Source organism: Carlito syrichta, unplaced genomic scaffold (genome assembly GCF_000164805.1).
Source record: "Carlito syrichta isolate Samal-C Ts95f unplaced genomic scaffold, Tarsius_syrichta-2.0.1 Scaffold316208, whole genome shotgun sequence".
NCBI lineage: Eukaryota > Metazoa > Chordata > Mammalia > Primates > Tarsiidae > Carlito > Carlito syrichta.
In genome coordinates this window covers 522384-534779 of record NW_007260304.1, presented here as the reverse complement: position 1 = coordinate 534779, position 12396 = coordinate 522384, and the positions used below count along the sequence as shown (strand labels likewise).

The 12396-nt window shown below is 51.4% G+C and overlaps 1 protein-coding gene across 1 annotated transcript in view; it reads left to right on the top strand.

Annotated features, from left to right (window-relative positions):
- Nucleotides 1-12396, top strand: part of PRKCG (protein kinase C gamma) — a 29353-nt gene that overhangs the window by 11778 nt on the left and 5179 nt on the right. The window contains exons 8-15 of the mRNA XM_021706909.1: nucleotides 168-255; nucleotides 543-572; nucleotides 5034-5186; nucleotides 5498-5686; nucleotides 7148-7239; nucleotides 7321-7383; nucleotides 7820-7958; nucleotides 11113-11193. Of these exons, the coding sequence (XP_021562584.1) occupies nucleotides 168-255; nucleotides 543-572; nucleotides 5034-5186; nucleotides 5498-5686; nucleotides 7148-7239; nucleotides 7321-7383; nucleotides 7820-7958; nucleotides 11113-11193 (835 nt within the window). The remainder of the gene's footprint in view (nucleotides 1-167; nucleotides 256-542; nucleotides 573-5033; nucleotides 5187-5497; nucleotides 5687-7147; nucleotides 7240-7320; nucleotides 7384-7819; nucleotides 7959-11112; nucleotides 11194-12396) is intronic.

The following is a 12396-nucleotide window of genomic DNA, read 5'->3' as shown; positions in this document are numbered from 1 at the left end:
TTTCTCCCCCCTTCCCCCTTCCTCTCTCCTTATCTTACGCTTACTCTCTCTCCATCTCTGTGTCGTCTCTCCGTGTCTGTTTCCTCCCTTCGAATGTCTCTGCCTCTCCCATGGGTGCCCCGTCTCCCGCCCTACAATTCCCCCTCCCGTCTCCGTCTGTATGTCAGGTACAAGTTACTGAACCAGGAGGAGGGCGAATATTACAATGTGCCGGTGGCTGATGCTGACAACTGCAGCCTCCTCCAGAAGTTTGAGGTACCCAGACCCCGGCTTCCCCACGGGAGCCCAGCCCAGCCTCCCGCAGTTCAGAGCTGGCCCTTCCCTCCACCCTCGGGGAACCTGTGGGCCCCGGGACTACAATTCCCAGAAGGCCTTGGGGTTCCTGCCTCTGCTTTTCTAGGGGACTCTAGTCGCAAGGTCTGATAGGAATTGTAGTTCACGTCCATCCCCATGACTTGAAGGCATTAGGGGCCACTAGCCCTTGCTCTAAGGCAATCCTGTAACTCTCCTGGGATCCCAACTCTGGTTTTCTTCTCCCTCAGGCTTGTAACTATCCTCTGGAATTGTATGAGGTGAGTAAAGCTGAGAGCTCTCTCTCTCTCTCTGTTTCCCTCTCCCTCTCTACCTGGCTTCCTTGCTCCCTCTCCCTTCCTCCCTTCTTCCTCTTCCCTCTTCTTGCTTGCTCCCTTTCATCCCCCTTCTCTTTCTCCCTCTCCCTCTCTCCCTCTTCCTTCCTTTCTCCTTCCTCTCCCCTCCTCTTTCTCTCTTGCCCTCTCCCTCTCTTCCCTCCCTCTTCCACCCTCCCTCCTTTTCCTCTTCTGTTCTCTCTTTTGCCTCTCTCTTTCTCTCCCTCTCTTCCTCTCCTCTCCTGTCCTCTCTCTCCCTCCCTTCTTCATCCCCCTTCTCCCTCTCTCTCTCTTCTTCCCTCCCTCCTTCCACTCCCCTTCTCTCTTCTCTCTCTTTCTCCCTCTCTCTCTCCCCCTCCCTCCCTCCCTCTCCTTCCACCATTTCCACTTGTCCCTCCTCTGATTTCTGCCTTTAATTCTACATTTGAGTGCACACTTTGTGCCAGGTCTGTCCTGTGCCTGCTGAATAATCCTAGAATCCAGAGGTGAATCTGACCCTCAAGCAACTCCCCAAGGTAGGGACACAGTCACAGATCCTTAAAATACAGGAATATGTCCTAAATTAGAGGTAGCCCAGGGCACTCAAGAAGCCCAGAGGAAGCATTCACCCAGCCTGGGGGAGTGTTGTCAGGGAGGACTTCCCAGAGGAGGTGACACCTGAATTGATCCTTGAGGTTTTTTTTTGTTTTTTCTAAATCTATCAATCACTGTGACCTTTCTCTCTCTTTCACTCATCGAGTACTGCTTTCTGAGGTATCATGGCCAGGCCCTGTTGTGGGAGTAGAACCAGGTCATTCTCTGGGGGAGTTCCTCTCCTAGGGCTGGAGAAAGTGACAGATGGAGACATTTGCAAGAAGGAAAGCTTTTGGTCATGGAGATAGCCTCAGGCATGAGGGAGTCCCGGCACAGCCTGAGTCAGAGAAAGCTTCCTGGAGACCTGAGACCTGGCTGAAGGGGAGGATTTCACAGATAAAGGAGAGGGAGACCAGATTTCCAGGCAGAAGGAAGTAATGCTCTCTATCTCATTCACTCGTTCTTTCTTTTCTTTTTTCTTTCTTTCTTTTTTTTTTTTTTGAGTTGGAGTCTCACTCTGTCACCCAGACTGGAGTGCAGTGACATGCTCCTGGCCACCGCAGCCTCGACCTGCTGGGCTCCGGCTATCCTTCCACCTCAGCTTTCCAAGTAGCTGGGACTAAAGGCATGTGCCACCACGCCTAGCTATAATTCTTTCATTTATTGTAGAGACGAGGTCTCACCAAGTTGCCCGGGCTGGTCTCAAACCTCTGGGCTCAGGCAATCCTCTCACCTCCACATCCCAAAGTGCTGGGATTACAGGTGTGAGCCACCACGCCGGGCTCATTTACTCTTTCAAAGCACACCTGGTTGAGCACCTGTGTGCAAGGAATGGTTCTACTCACTGGAGATTATAATATAGACAACAGGGAATGGACAGGAAAAAAATCTCTCCCCATGGGGAAACTTCCTCTCAGAGGAAGACATAAAATCAAATAAATAAGCATATGATGATATATTAGAAGGTGATAACTAATACAAAGAAGAAGAAACATTAAGGAGGACAGAAAGGCCGGACATGGTGGTTCCTTCACACCTGCAATCCCAGCACTTGGGAGGCCACCCTTGGAGGATTGCTTAAGCCCAGGAGTTCAAGACCAGCCTGGGCAACATCATAAGACTTCATTTCTACAAAAAAAAAATAAAAAAATTACCTAGGCATGGTGGCACTTGCCTGTAGTCCCAGCTACTCTGGAGGCTGAGGCAGGAGGATCACCTGAGCCCAGTGTGTCGAGGCTGGGGTAAGTCATGATGGTGGCCCTGCACAGCCTGGATAACAAAGTGAAACTCTGCCAAAAAATAAACAAAACAAAAAACCTATTTCCCCAGCTTCTCTGCAGCACTACTACGTGAGAATCTCTCTGATGGCTTAAATGTCTGCACATCAGATAAACTCCGGTGGTTCTTTTATGTAATTACTAGTTTGAGAATGAGCTTTGCTGGAGACAAGAATGACTGCAGAAGGAAATTCTGGCCGAGAGAGGTGGAGTCTTTTGAGATCAGCAGGAATAATCTCCTGTGCATTTTACATAAAGGGGTTTAGTCTAGGGAGACCCAGCAGATGGTGGGCACAGGCCTGGAGGCAGGACGTTGGGGATGGCGTGTGTCCCTGTCATTGTTCACAGCTGTCTCCCACGGTTTAGCAGGTGCCAGTAAATATTACCAGTGAGCACCTACAAAGTGTCAGACCCTGGAGGGCGGGTACTGGGAGTAACAATGTGGCAAATATAGTCTTCTTAAGTTTCAGGGTTTTTTTTAGAGACGAGGTATCATTATATTGCCCAGACTGGTTTCAAATTCCTGGGCTCAGGCAATCCTTTCACCTTGGGCTCCCAAAGTGCTGGGATTACAGGTGTGAGCCACCATGCCCAGCCACAAACAGTCTTTATTAGGTTCCAGGCACAATTCTAAGAACTTTGCATTCGTTAGTGTAGACATTTTCACAGCTTGTGCAGGTGAGAGATAGTCCTTATTATCCCTGCTTTGGAGATGAAGCGATGGAAATATCCCACCAAGAGGCAGAGCTGGGGTTTGAGTCCAGGCAGACTGCTCTTCTGCACAAGATTGCGTCGTTGATAAATACTTATCGGGCTCCTGCTATATCCTGGCACTATCACTGTCTTGGAGTACCTAACAGTCCCCTGCTGTAGGGACCTCACAGGCGACAAGCAGATAGTCACACAGATAGGTGTAAATTACCAAGACAGGTGCCACCGAGGCGCTGTCCATGGTGGCAACGGGTCGTGAGGGAGACAACTGACCCAGTTAAAAAAAAAAAAAAAGTCAGGAGAAGCTTCTGGGAAGTGAGGCTAGAGTCAAGGTCTAAAGGATGCTTGGGAGGTAACAGGGAGGGAAGGGAAGGAGAGAGCTGGGCCCTGAGCTGGGAAAGAAGTCGGGAAGGCTGGACCATGGACGGATGGGGAGAGAGAAGAGATACCTGCAGGGTCAGTCAGAGGCTGGCTTTGCAAGTCACATGGAAGGAAATCTCACCACAGAGAGAAGCAGTTAAAGGATTTACAAGCATAGGGGAGCCGTGACCTGGTTTATTTATTTTTAAATTGGTCCCTCTGCCTGCTGAGGAGAGGAAGCATTAGAAAGGGCAGCGGTCCTCAGAGAGGGATGGCGTGGAAGCCATTATGGTAGTTCAGTCACGGGCCCCCCTCCTGAGGGCCAACACAGGAAAAGGCAGAGAAGGTACCCTGGCTTGAAACTGAGGGAGGTCCCCAGGTTGGCAGCAGCAGTGTTACCTGGGAACTTTTTAGAGACACAAGTTCTCAGGTCCCACCCGATTTACAGAATTAGAAAAGCTGGGAGTGGGACCCAGCAATCTGTTTTGCCAAATCTTTTTTGTTGTTGTTATTGTTTTTTTTTTTGAGTTGAGTCTTACTCTGACGCCCAGGCATACTCATGGCCACCGCAGCCTTGACCTGCTGGACTCAGATGATTCTTCTGTGTCAGCCTTCCAAGTAGCTGAAACTACAGACGTGTGCCACCACACCTGGCTAATTTTTTGATTTACTGTAGAGACGAGATCTTGCCACATTGCCCAGGCTGGTCTCAAACCTGTGGACTCAGGCAATCCTCACCTCACCTCCCAAAGTACTAGAATACAGACGTGAGCCACTATGCCCAGCTCTTGTTGTTGTTATTATTATTATTATTATTATTATTATTATTTGAGTCGAGGTCTAACTCTGCCACCCAAACTGAAGTACAGTGATAGGCTCACAGCTCATGCAGCCTCTGACTCCTGGGTTCAAGTGATCCTCCCACCTCAGCTGGGACTACAGCCTTGTACCACCATGCTCGACTAATTTTAAAAAATTTTTTTTGTGAAGATGAAGTCTCACTATGTTGCCCAGGCTGGTCTCGAACTCCTGGCCTCAAGTGATCCTCCCACTTCAGCCAAAGTGCTGGAATTATTACAGGCATGAGCCACTGCGCCCAGCCCTGTTTTGCCAAATCTTCTAGGGGATTCTGGCTTAGAGGCGGAGAACAACAGAACTCTAGAGCTGAACTGCTTGGGTATGATTTCTGGCTCTGCTGTTTACCTTCTGTGTGACTTTGGGCAAGCTACTTAACGTCTTTATAAGATGGGGATAATGGCAGGGTTTTCTGGAGATGGCATATAGTAAGCTTGCTAAGAGTTAGCCAAGTAGTAAATAAACCCTCCAGGCTATGTGGAGGCAAAGAAAACTAAGTAAGCCAAAGACAAAGTGGGAGGGTGACCATTTTTGTCTCTGTCTCTCCCATCCCTTTTGTCTCTCTTGGGGATGTCTTCCCATCCCTGTGTGGGATCTGACTAACTCTGTGTCTGTCTTCCCTTTCTCACAGCGGGTGCGGATGGGTCCCTCTTCCTCTCCTATTCCCTCCCCTTCCCCTAGTCCCACCGACTCCAAACGCTGCTTCTTCGGGGCCAGCCCCGGACGCCTGCACATCTCGGACTTCAGCTTCCTCATGGTTCTAGGAAAAGGCAGTTTTGGGAAGGTTGGATTCCTGGGCCTCTGTGGGGAAGGGGAGGATGTCTATGGGGAGATCAGATTTCTGGTCCTTAGGAAGGAAGTGGACCCTCTGCATCCCCTAATAGGGTTAGATTGGGCCTCTTGGTTTCTGGTGCAGAGAGGTTTAAAGATGGGGACATTTCCTGAGGGGGTGGGCGGCAAGGCAGGACACCCAGTCCCTTGAGGAAGGAAGGAAAGGCCTGGGGTCCTTTTTCTCTGTATCCCTGAGGGAGAGGGAGCAGGTCCTGTGTCACTGGGTTCTCAAATGGATTGGCCCCTTTGGACCTGTGTCCACAGGTGATGCTGGCTGAGCGCAGGGGCTCCGATGAGCTCTATGCCATCAAGATCCTGAAAAAGGACGTGATCGTCCAGGATGACGACGTGGACTGCACCCTGGTGGAGAAACGCGTGCTGGCGCTGGGGGGCCGAGGTCCTGGTGGTCGGCCCCACTTCCTGACCCAGCTCCACTCCACCTTCCAGACCCCGGTAAGGAAGGAGGGGGCGGAGGCTGTCTCCGGAACTCTGCCTCATCCCCTTCTGGATGGCCTGGGTACCTGCTTTGGGATTCTGAGTTTAGGGCAAGGCAAAATAACCCGTGGTCTCTCAGTGGGCGTATCAGGCGGATAGGGTCCTCGGTTGGCGTGGTTAAGTGCAGGTGCTCTGGGGGAGTGGCCAGATGGCTGGGCCCCCCACACGTGGGCGTGGCCAAATGTAGGCGCTCTAGGAGTGTGGTGAGGCAATGGAACCCTGAGTGGGCATCGCCAGAATGCAGTCGCTCTGGGGGCGTGGCCAGCATGGGCGTAGCTGGGGGGGTGTGGCCCAGAGTGGGCGTGGCCAAATGCAGGCGCTCTGGGAGCATGGCCAGATGACCGGGTCCCGCCCCGTGGGCGTGGCCAGATGCAGGCGCTCTAGGGGCATAGCCAGGTGCATGGAAAGCTGAGCGGGCATCGCCAGAATGCAGGCGCTCTGGGGGCAAGTCCAGATGGGTGCTGCCCCCGAGTGGGTGTGGCCAAATACTGGCCCTCTGGGGCGTGGCGAGTTAATAGACGCCTGAATGGGCATGATAGAATGAAGGCACTCTGGGGGTGTAGTCTGGTGGATGGAATCCTGGATAGGCACAGCCAGAATGCAGGAGCCCTGGGGCTTGGCTAGGTAGTGGAACCCTGAGTGGGCATGGTCAAAGGCAGGTATTCTGGGGGCGTGGCCAGATTAGTAGGGCTCCCAAGTGGGCATGGCCAACTGCAGGTGCTCTGAGGCATAGCCCGATGGGTGGGGTCCCCGAGTGGGTGTGGAACCCTGAGTGGGTGTGGTCAAGTGCAGGCGCTCTGGGGGCGTGGCCAGATGGGTGGGCTCCCTCCCCACCCCCATGGGGCCAAAATGCCTTTTTTCCCGGTGAGCTTGGTCTGGAGTTAGGGTGTGGCCAGCATCTGGATTTTTGAGCTAAAGGGATACAGTGGAAAAGAATGCCTTCTTAGTGGGCGTGCCCAGAATTAGGCACTGAGTGTGAAGGTCATCATTTTCAGATTCTGATTGAAGGACGTGTCAGAAAAGAGGCATTTCCCTGATATGTCAGCATGGAGTAAGGAGTCATAATTTACAAGGTTTTGAGAGGGCATGTCTCTACTTCCAGGGGCTCTGAATGAGCGTGGTCAGCTTCCTAGATTAAAAAAAAAAATGAATGGCAGGTGAGGCTTGAATAACTTTGGTTCCTAATAGGTGGCCAAAATTGCATGTGTGTGTGAAAGAGGTTTTGGCATCCCCAGATTTCCAGTGAATGGTGTAGGCCTCAATCTTCAATTCAGAGAAAGCGGGCTGGAGTAGCTGATGGTTGAGAGTCCCTAGGGAGCTAGTGTGGCCAGGTGCTTTGGATTGCCAGTTGAATGGAGCCAGAGCCCTGCATGTTCGTCCCGAGTGCCCCTGCCTCTAAGCCCACCCACACCTCCCCAGGATCGCCTGTATTTCGTGATGGAGTATGTCACCGGGGGAGACTTGATGTACCACATTCAGCAGCTGGGCAAGTTTAAGGAGCCTCATGCAGCGTAAGTCTCAGTCAAGAGAGAAGGGCTGGGACAGGGGCGGGTCCAGCCATGGGCCTCCTGACTTCCCACCTGCTTCTTCAGGTTCTATGCGGCAGAAATCGCCATCGGCCTCTTCTTCCTTCACAACCAGGGCATCATCTACAGGTGAGCAGTCCCAGACCTTTCTTCTTTTATATTTTTTTGAGTCAGGCTCTCACTCTGCTACTCAGACTCACCTCAGCCTCAACCTCCTGGGCTCAGATAATCCTTCTGCTTTAGCCTCCTGAATAACTCGGACTCCTGGCACGTGCCACCACACCTGGCTAATTTATTTATTTATTTGTAGAGACTGGGTCTCGCTATGTTGCCCAGGCTGGTCTTGAACTCCTGGGCTCACGCGATCCTCCCACCCCAGCCTCCCAAAACGCTGGGATTACAGGCGTGAGCCACCACACCCGGCCTCCCAGGCCTTTGAGTGAGTCTGATGTGCATACAGGGAGAGATGAATTTGAGGTGCATTCTGGGAGGGATTTGAACATGCGGCACCAGCCTGCTGAACTCAACCCTCCTTTCGATTCCCCCCTGCCCCCAATCCCCCCAGGGACCTAAAACTGGACAATGTGATGCTGGATGCTGAGGGTCACATCAAGATCACTGACTTTGGCATGTGTAAGGAGAACGTCTTCCCAGGGACGACGACCCGCACTTTCTGCGGGACCCCGGACTACATAGCCCCCGAGGTAACCCCCCAAACTCTGCTGCTTAGGGCGTGCCTCTGAGATCTCTCAGTGGGCGTGGCTGACTGTCTACTCTTCATCCTGGGGGAGGCCTGGCCCGGGGCCTTATCAGGGGTTGGGGGCGTTCCTGCCCAGTGAGTCCTCCCACCAGCGTCCAGTGCAGGTGAGCTTGTGCACTGAGCGTTTAGAGTGGGCAGAGCTGGGTCTTTAAATAGTTACGTGGGTGGCCCCTGTGGGTGAATGTTCTGAGGGGGCCAGCTTCTGGGAATATTGAGTAGGGTCAGTTCCTGGCCATTCTAGGAAAGTGGAGACTATTTCTGGTGGGCTCTGAGTGGGGGTGGCCTGCCCCCGAGAACTCCAACATGCTAAGGATGTCCCCTCGATATTCTGATGGGATAGGGCGTGCCCTGATATATTCAGGTGGACAGAAGTGCATTTCTTAAGTATTGTACATGGGTCTCTGATCTAAGTGGGCTGGCCTGTGGTGAACATTTTTTTCTTTGAGTTGGCATCTCACTCCGTTGCCCAGGCTGGAGTGCAGTGGCACGATCATGGCTCAACACAGCCTCAACCTTCTGGACTCAGGAGATCCTCCCGCCTCAGCCTCCTGAGTAGCTGGAACTACAGGCATGCACCACCATGCCCAGCTAATTTTTTAAATATCTTTTTGTAGAGACAGGTGTCTTGCTGTGCTGCCCAGGCTGGTCTCCAACTTCTGGGCTCTTGTGATCCTCCCGCCTTGGCCTCCCACAGTGCTGGGATGACAGGCATGAACCACAGTGCCCAGCTATGTGTTGGATATTCGGAGAGGGCAGGATCAGATCTCCAAGAGTCTTGGGAGAGCAGATGCCATCCCTGAGGATTTTATATTTTTATTTTTTATTTTTATTTATTTTTTGAGTTGGAGTCTCACTCTGTTGCCCAGACTGGAGTGCAGTGGCCGCCCTTGGCCACTGCAGCCTCGCCTGCTGGGCTCCGGCAATCCTTCCACCCCAGCCTTCCAAGTAGCTGAAACTACAGGCGCACGCTACCACGCCCAGCTAATTTTTGATTTATTGTAGAGATGAGGTCTTGCCAAGTTGCCCAGGCGGGTCTTGAACCCGCGGGCTCAGGCAATGCACTCACCTCAGCCTCCCAAGATGCGGGATTACAGGCTGAGCCACCAAACCGGCTCCCTGAGGATTTTAAGTGGGAGGGGCATGGCTTTGCTTTTATTAAGGGGGCAGCACTGATGTTCTGAAAGAATGGATACGTGGATAGGGCAGACACCTGACCTTTCTAGTTTGGGGAGGGGGTTGGGATTGAGGAGCTGCCCCTTGATCTTTCCAGGTGATCAGTTCTAGTGCCCAAGTGATCGATGTTGGGGGCCACAAAGCCTGGCTGGTAATCAGAATCACCTGTGGAAGACTGAAAACATGTGCATATTGCCTGGGCACGGAGGCTCCTACCTGTCATCCCAGCACTTTGGGTGGCTGAGGCAGGAGGATCACTTGAGCCCAGGATTTCAAGACCAGCCAGGCAATGTAGTGAGACCCCAGCACTATTGTATATATACAGAGTGCCAAAAAATGTATACACATTTTTTTTTTTTTTTTGAGTTGGAGTCTCACTCTGTCACCCAGACTGGAGTGCAGTGGCATACTCCCAGCCACCACAGTCTTGACCTGCTGGGCTCCAGCGATCCTTCTGCCTCAGCCTTCCAAGTAGCCAGAACTACAGGCTACCATGCCCGGCTACTTTTTGATTTATTGTAGAGAGGAGGTCTTGTCAAGTTGCCCAGGTGGGTCTCAAACCTGCAGACTCAGCCAATCCACTCGCCTTGGCCTCCCAAAGTACTGGAATTACAGGTTGAGCAACCGAACCTGGCCTGGAATTCTTCACAACTGGAACATTTAGGGTTTTTTTGTTTTGTTTTAAATCGATATGCTTATAGTTATACAAATTTGGGGGGCATAAGTGCTATTTGTTTTTTGAGTTGGAGTCTCACTCTGTCGCCCAGGCTGGAGTGCAGTGGCACGCTCAGGCCATCGCAGTCTCGACCTGCTGGGCCAGGCGATCCTTCCGCTTCAGCCTTCCAAGTAGCTAGAACTACAGATAGATGCCACCACGCTCAGCTATTTATTTATTTATTTTAGAGATGAGGTCTTGCCATGTTGCCCAGGCTAGTCTTGAACCTCTGGGCTCAGGCCATTCTTTCACCTCCGCCTCCCAAAGTGCTGGGATTACAGGCGTGAGTCACCATGCCTGACTATATGTGCTATTTTGATTTTTTTTTTTTTTTGAGTTGGAGTCTCACTCTGGCGCCCAGACTGAAGTGCAGTGGCCGCTTCTGGCCACCGCAACCTCGACCTGCTGGGCTCTGGTGATCCTTCTGCCTCAGCTTTCCGAGTAGCCAGAATTACAGGCATGCGCTACCACGCCCAGCTGATCTTTTGATTTATTGTAGAGATGAGGTCTCACTGCCCAGGCGGGTCTTGAACCCGCGGGCTCAGGCAATCCACTCACCTCAGCCTCCCAAAGGCGCGGGATTACAGGCTGAGCCACTGAGCCCGGCACTATTTTGATTTTTAAAAAGCCTGTTTTTTTGAGTTAGGGTCTCACCATCACACCCAGCTATTTTAAAAAAATTTTTTAAATTTTTGGTAGAGATGAATTCTCTCTGTTTCCTAGGCTAGTCTCAAACTTCTGTGCTCAAGTGATCCTCCCACTGTGGCCTCCCAAAGTTCTGAGATGACAGGCATGAGCCACTGCACTGCCCATCCTGAAAATATATTTTTTTTAAATTTTAAACAACCCCTTAGATGAGTCTGATGTGCATTCAGGTTTAAAAATCTCAGGTCTCTGACACTTTTAGTTCTACACACCTGACATTTGAAGAGGAGGGTCTAGGATCCCAAATATTCCAGGTGGGCGGGACTTGGCCCTTGGCCCTGAGGTCGTGTTTATGTTTGAGACCAAAGAAATGTTCTAAGTAGGCAACCTTAATGAGTTTCCTAAATTTTCCAAAGATTTGAGCCCTGGCGAAAATGTTCAGAGTGCAAAGAGCTTATGCTGAAAGCACTTAACGTGGGCAGAGCTCCCAGAGGGTGAGACCAGAGGGGGTCTTGGACTTCTTGAAGAACCAATCATGACTCCCTGCCTTCTGCCCTCCCACCAGATCATTGCTTACCAGCCCTACGGGAAGTCTGTGGATTGGTGGTCCTTTGGAGTCCTGCTCTATGAGATGTTGGCAGGACAGGTAAGGGACGACGGGGAGAAGCCGGTTGGGCTATCGAGGTTGGGGTAGGAAGGCATCTTTGTTCTACATGGCTTTGATCTCAGGCAGAACTGGTTGGGAACCCAGGAGAAAGTTTTGTCCGGGAAGCTCTGTCCATGGTGCTGAAGTGTTATCTTGCCATAGACCAGTGAATTTTTCTTTTGAGTCGGAGTCTCACTCTGTTGCTCAGGCTGGAGAGCAGTAGCATGCTCATGGCCACCACAGCTTCGATCTGCTGGGCTCAGGCCATCCTTTCCTCTCAGCCTTCCAAGTAGCTGGAACCACAGGCATGCACCACCACACCCAGCTAATTTTTAAAAAAATTATCGTAGAGGCAAGGTCTTGCCAAGTTACCCAGGCTGATCTCGAACCACTGAACTCAGGCAATTCTCTAGCCTCCATCTCCTAAATTGCTGAGATTACTGCACCTAGCTGGCCAGTGAAATTTTCTTGGGGGGGGGGAGAGGGTACCATGGCTTCCTTCTCTCTACATACAAAGTAGCGCTTAGGTTAAACTCATGGGGTCCCTTCTCAGAAGAATGGTTTTTATTTCTTTTATTTTTTTTAATGGATAAAGGATCCATTCATTTGTGTGTGTGTGTATGTGTATATACTGGGCTCAGGTGATCCTCCTGCCTCAGTATCTCTAGTAGTTGAGATTATAGACATGAGCCACCACCTGGTTAAGATGGCCAGGAAAACGGCATCCAATTTTTTTTTGAGATGGAGTCTCACTCTGTCACCCAGGTTGGAGTGCGGTGGCATGCTTGCAGCCACCCCAGCATCAACCTGCTGGGCACTGGTGATCCTTCTGCTTCAGCCTTCCAAGTAGCTGGAACTACAGGCATACACCACCATGCCCGGCTAACTTTTTTGACTTATTGTAGAGACGAGGTCTCACCAAGTTGCCCAAGCTGGTCTCGAACCCGCAGGCTGAGACAATCCACTCGCCTTGGCCTACCAAAGTGCAAGGATTACAGGCTGGGCTACCGAGCCTGGCCATGGCATCCAATCTTTGTCAGCTGTGGTGCACTTGGCCATCTGGAATTCAATCAAGCTGATTTATTTTTAATTTGTTAAAGGAAGATGGTCTTTGCCTTTTTAAAATTTATTTTTATTTATTTATTTTTGAGTTGGAGTCTCACTCTGTCGCGCAGACTGGAGTGCAGTGGCCGCTCCCGGCCA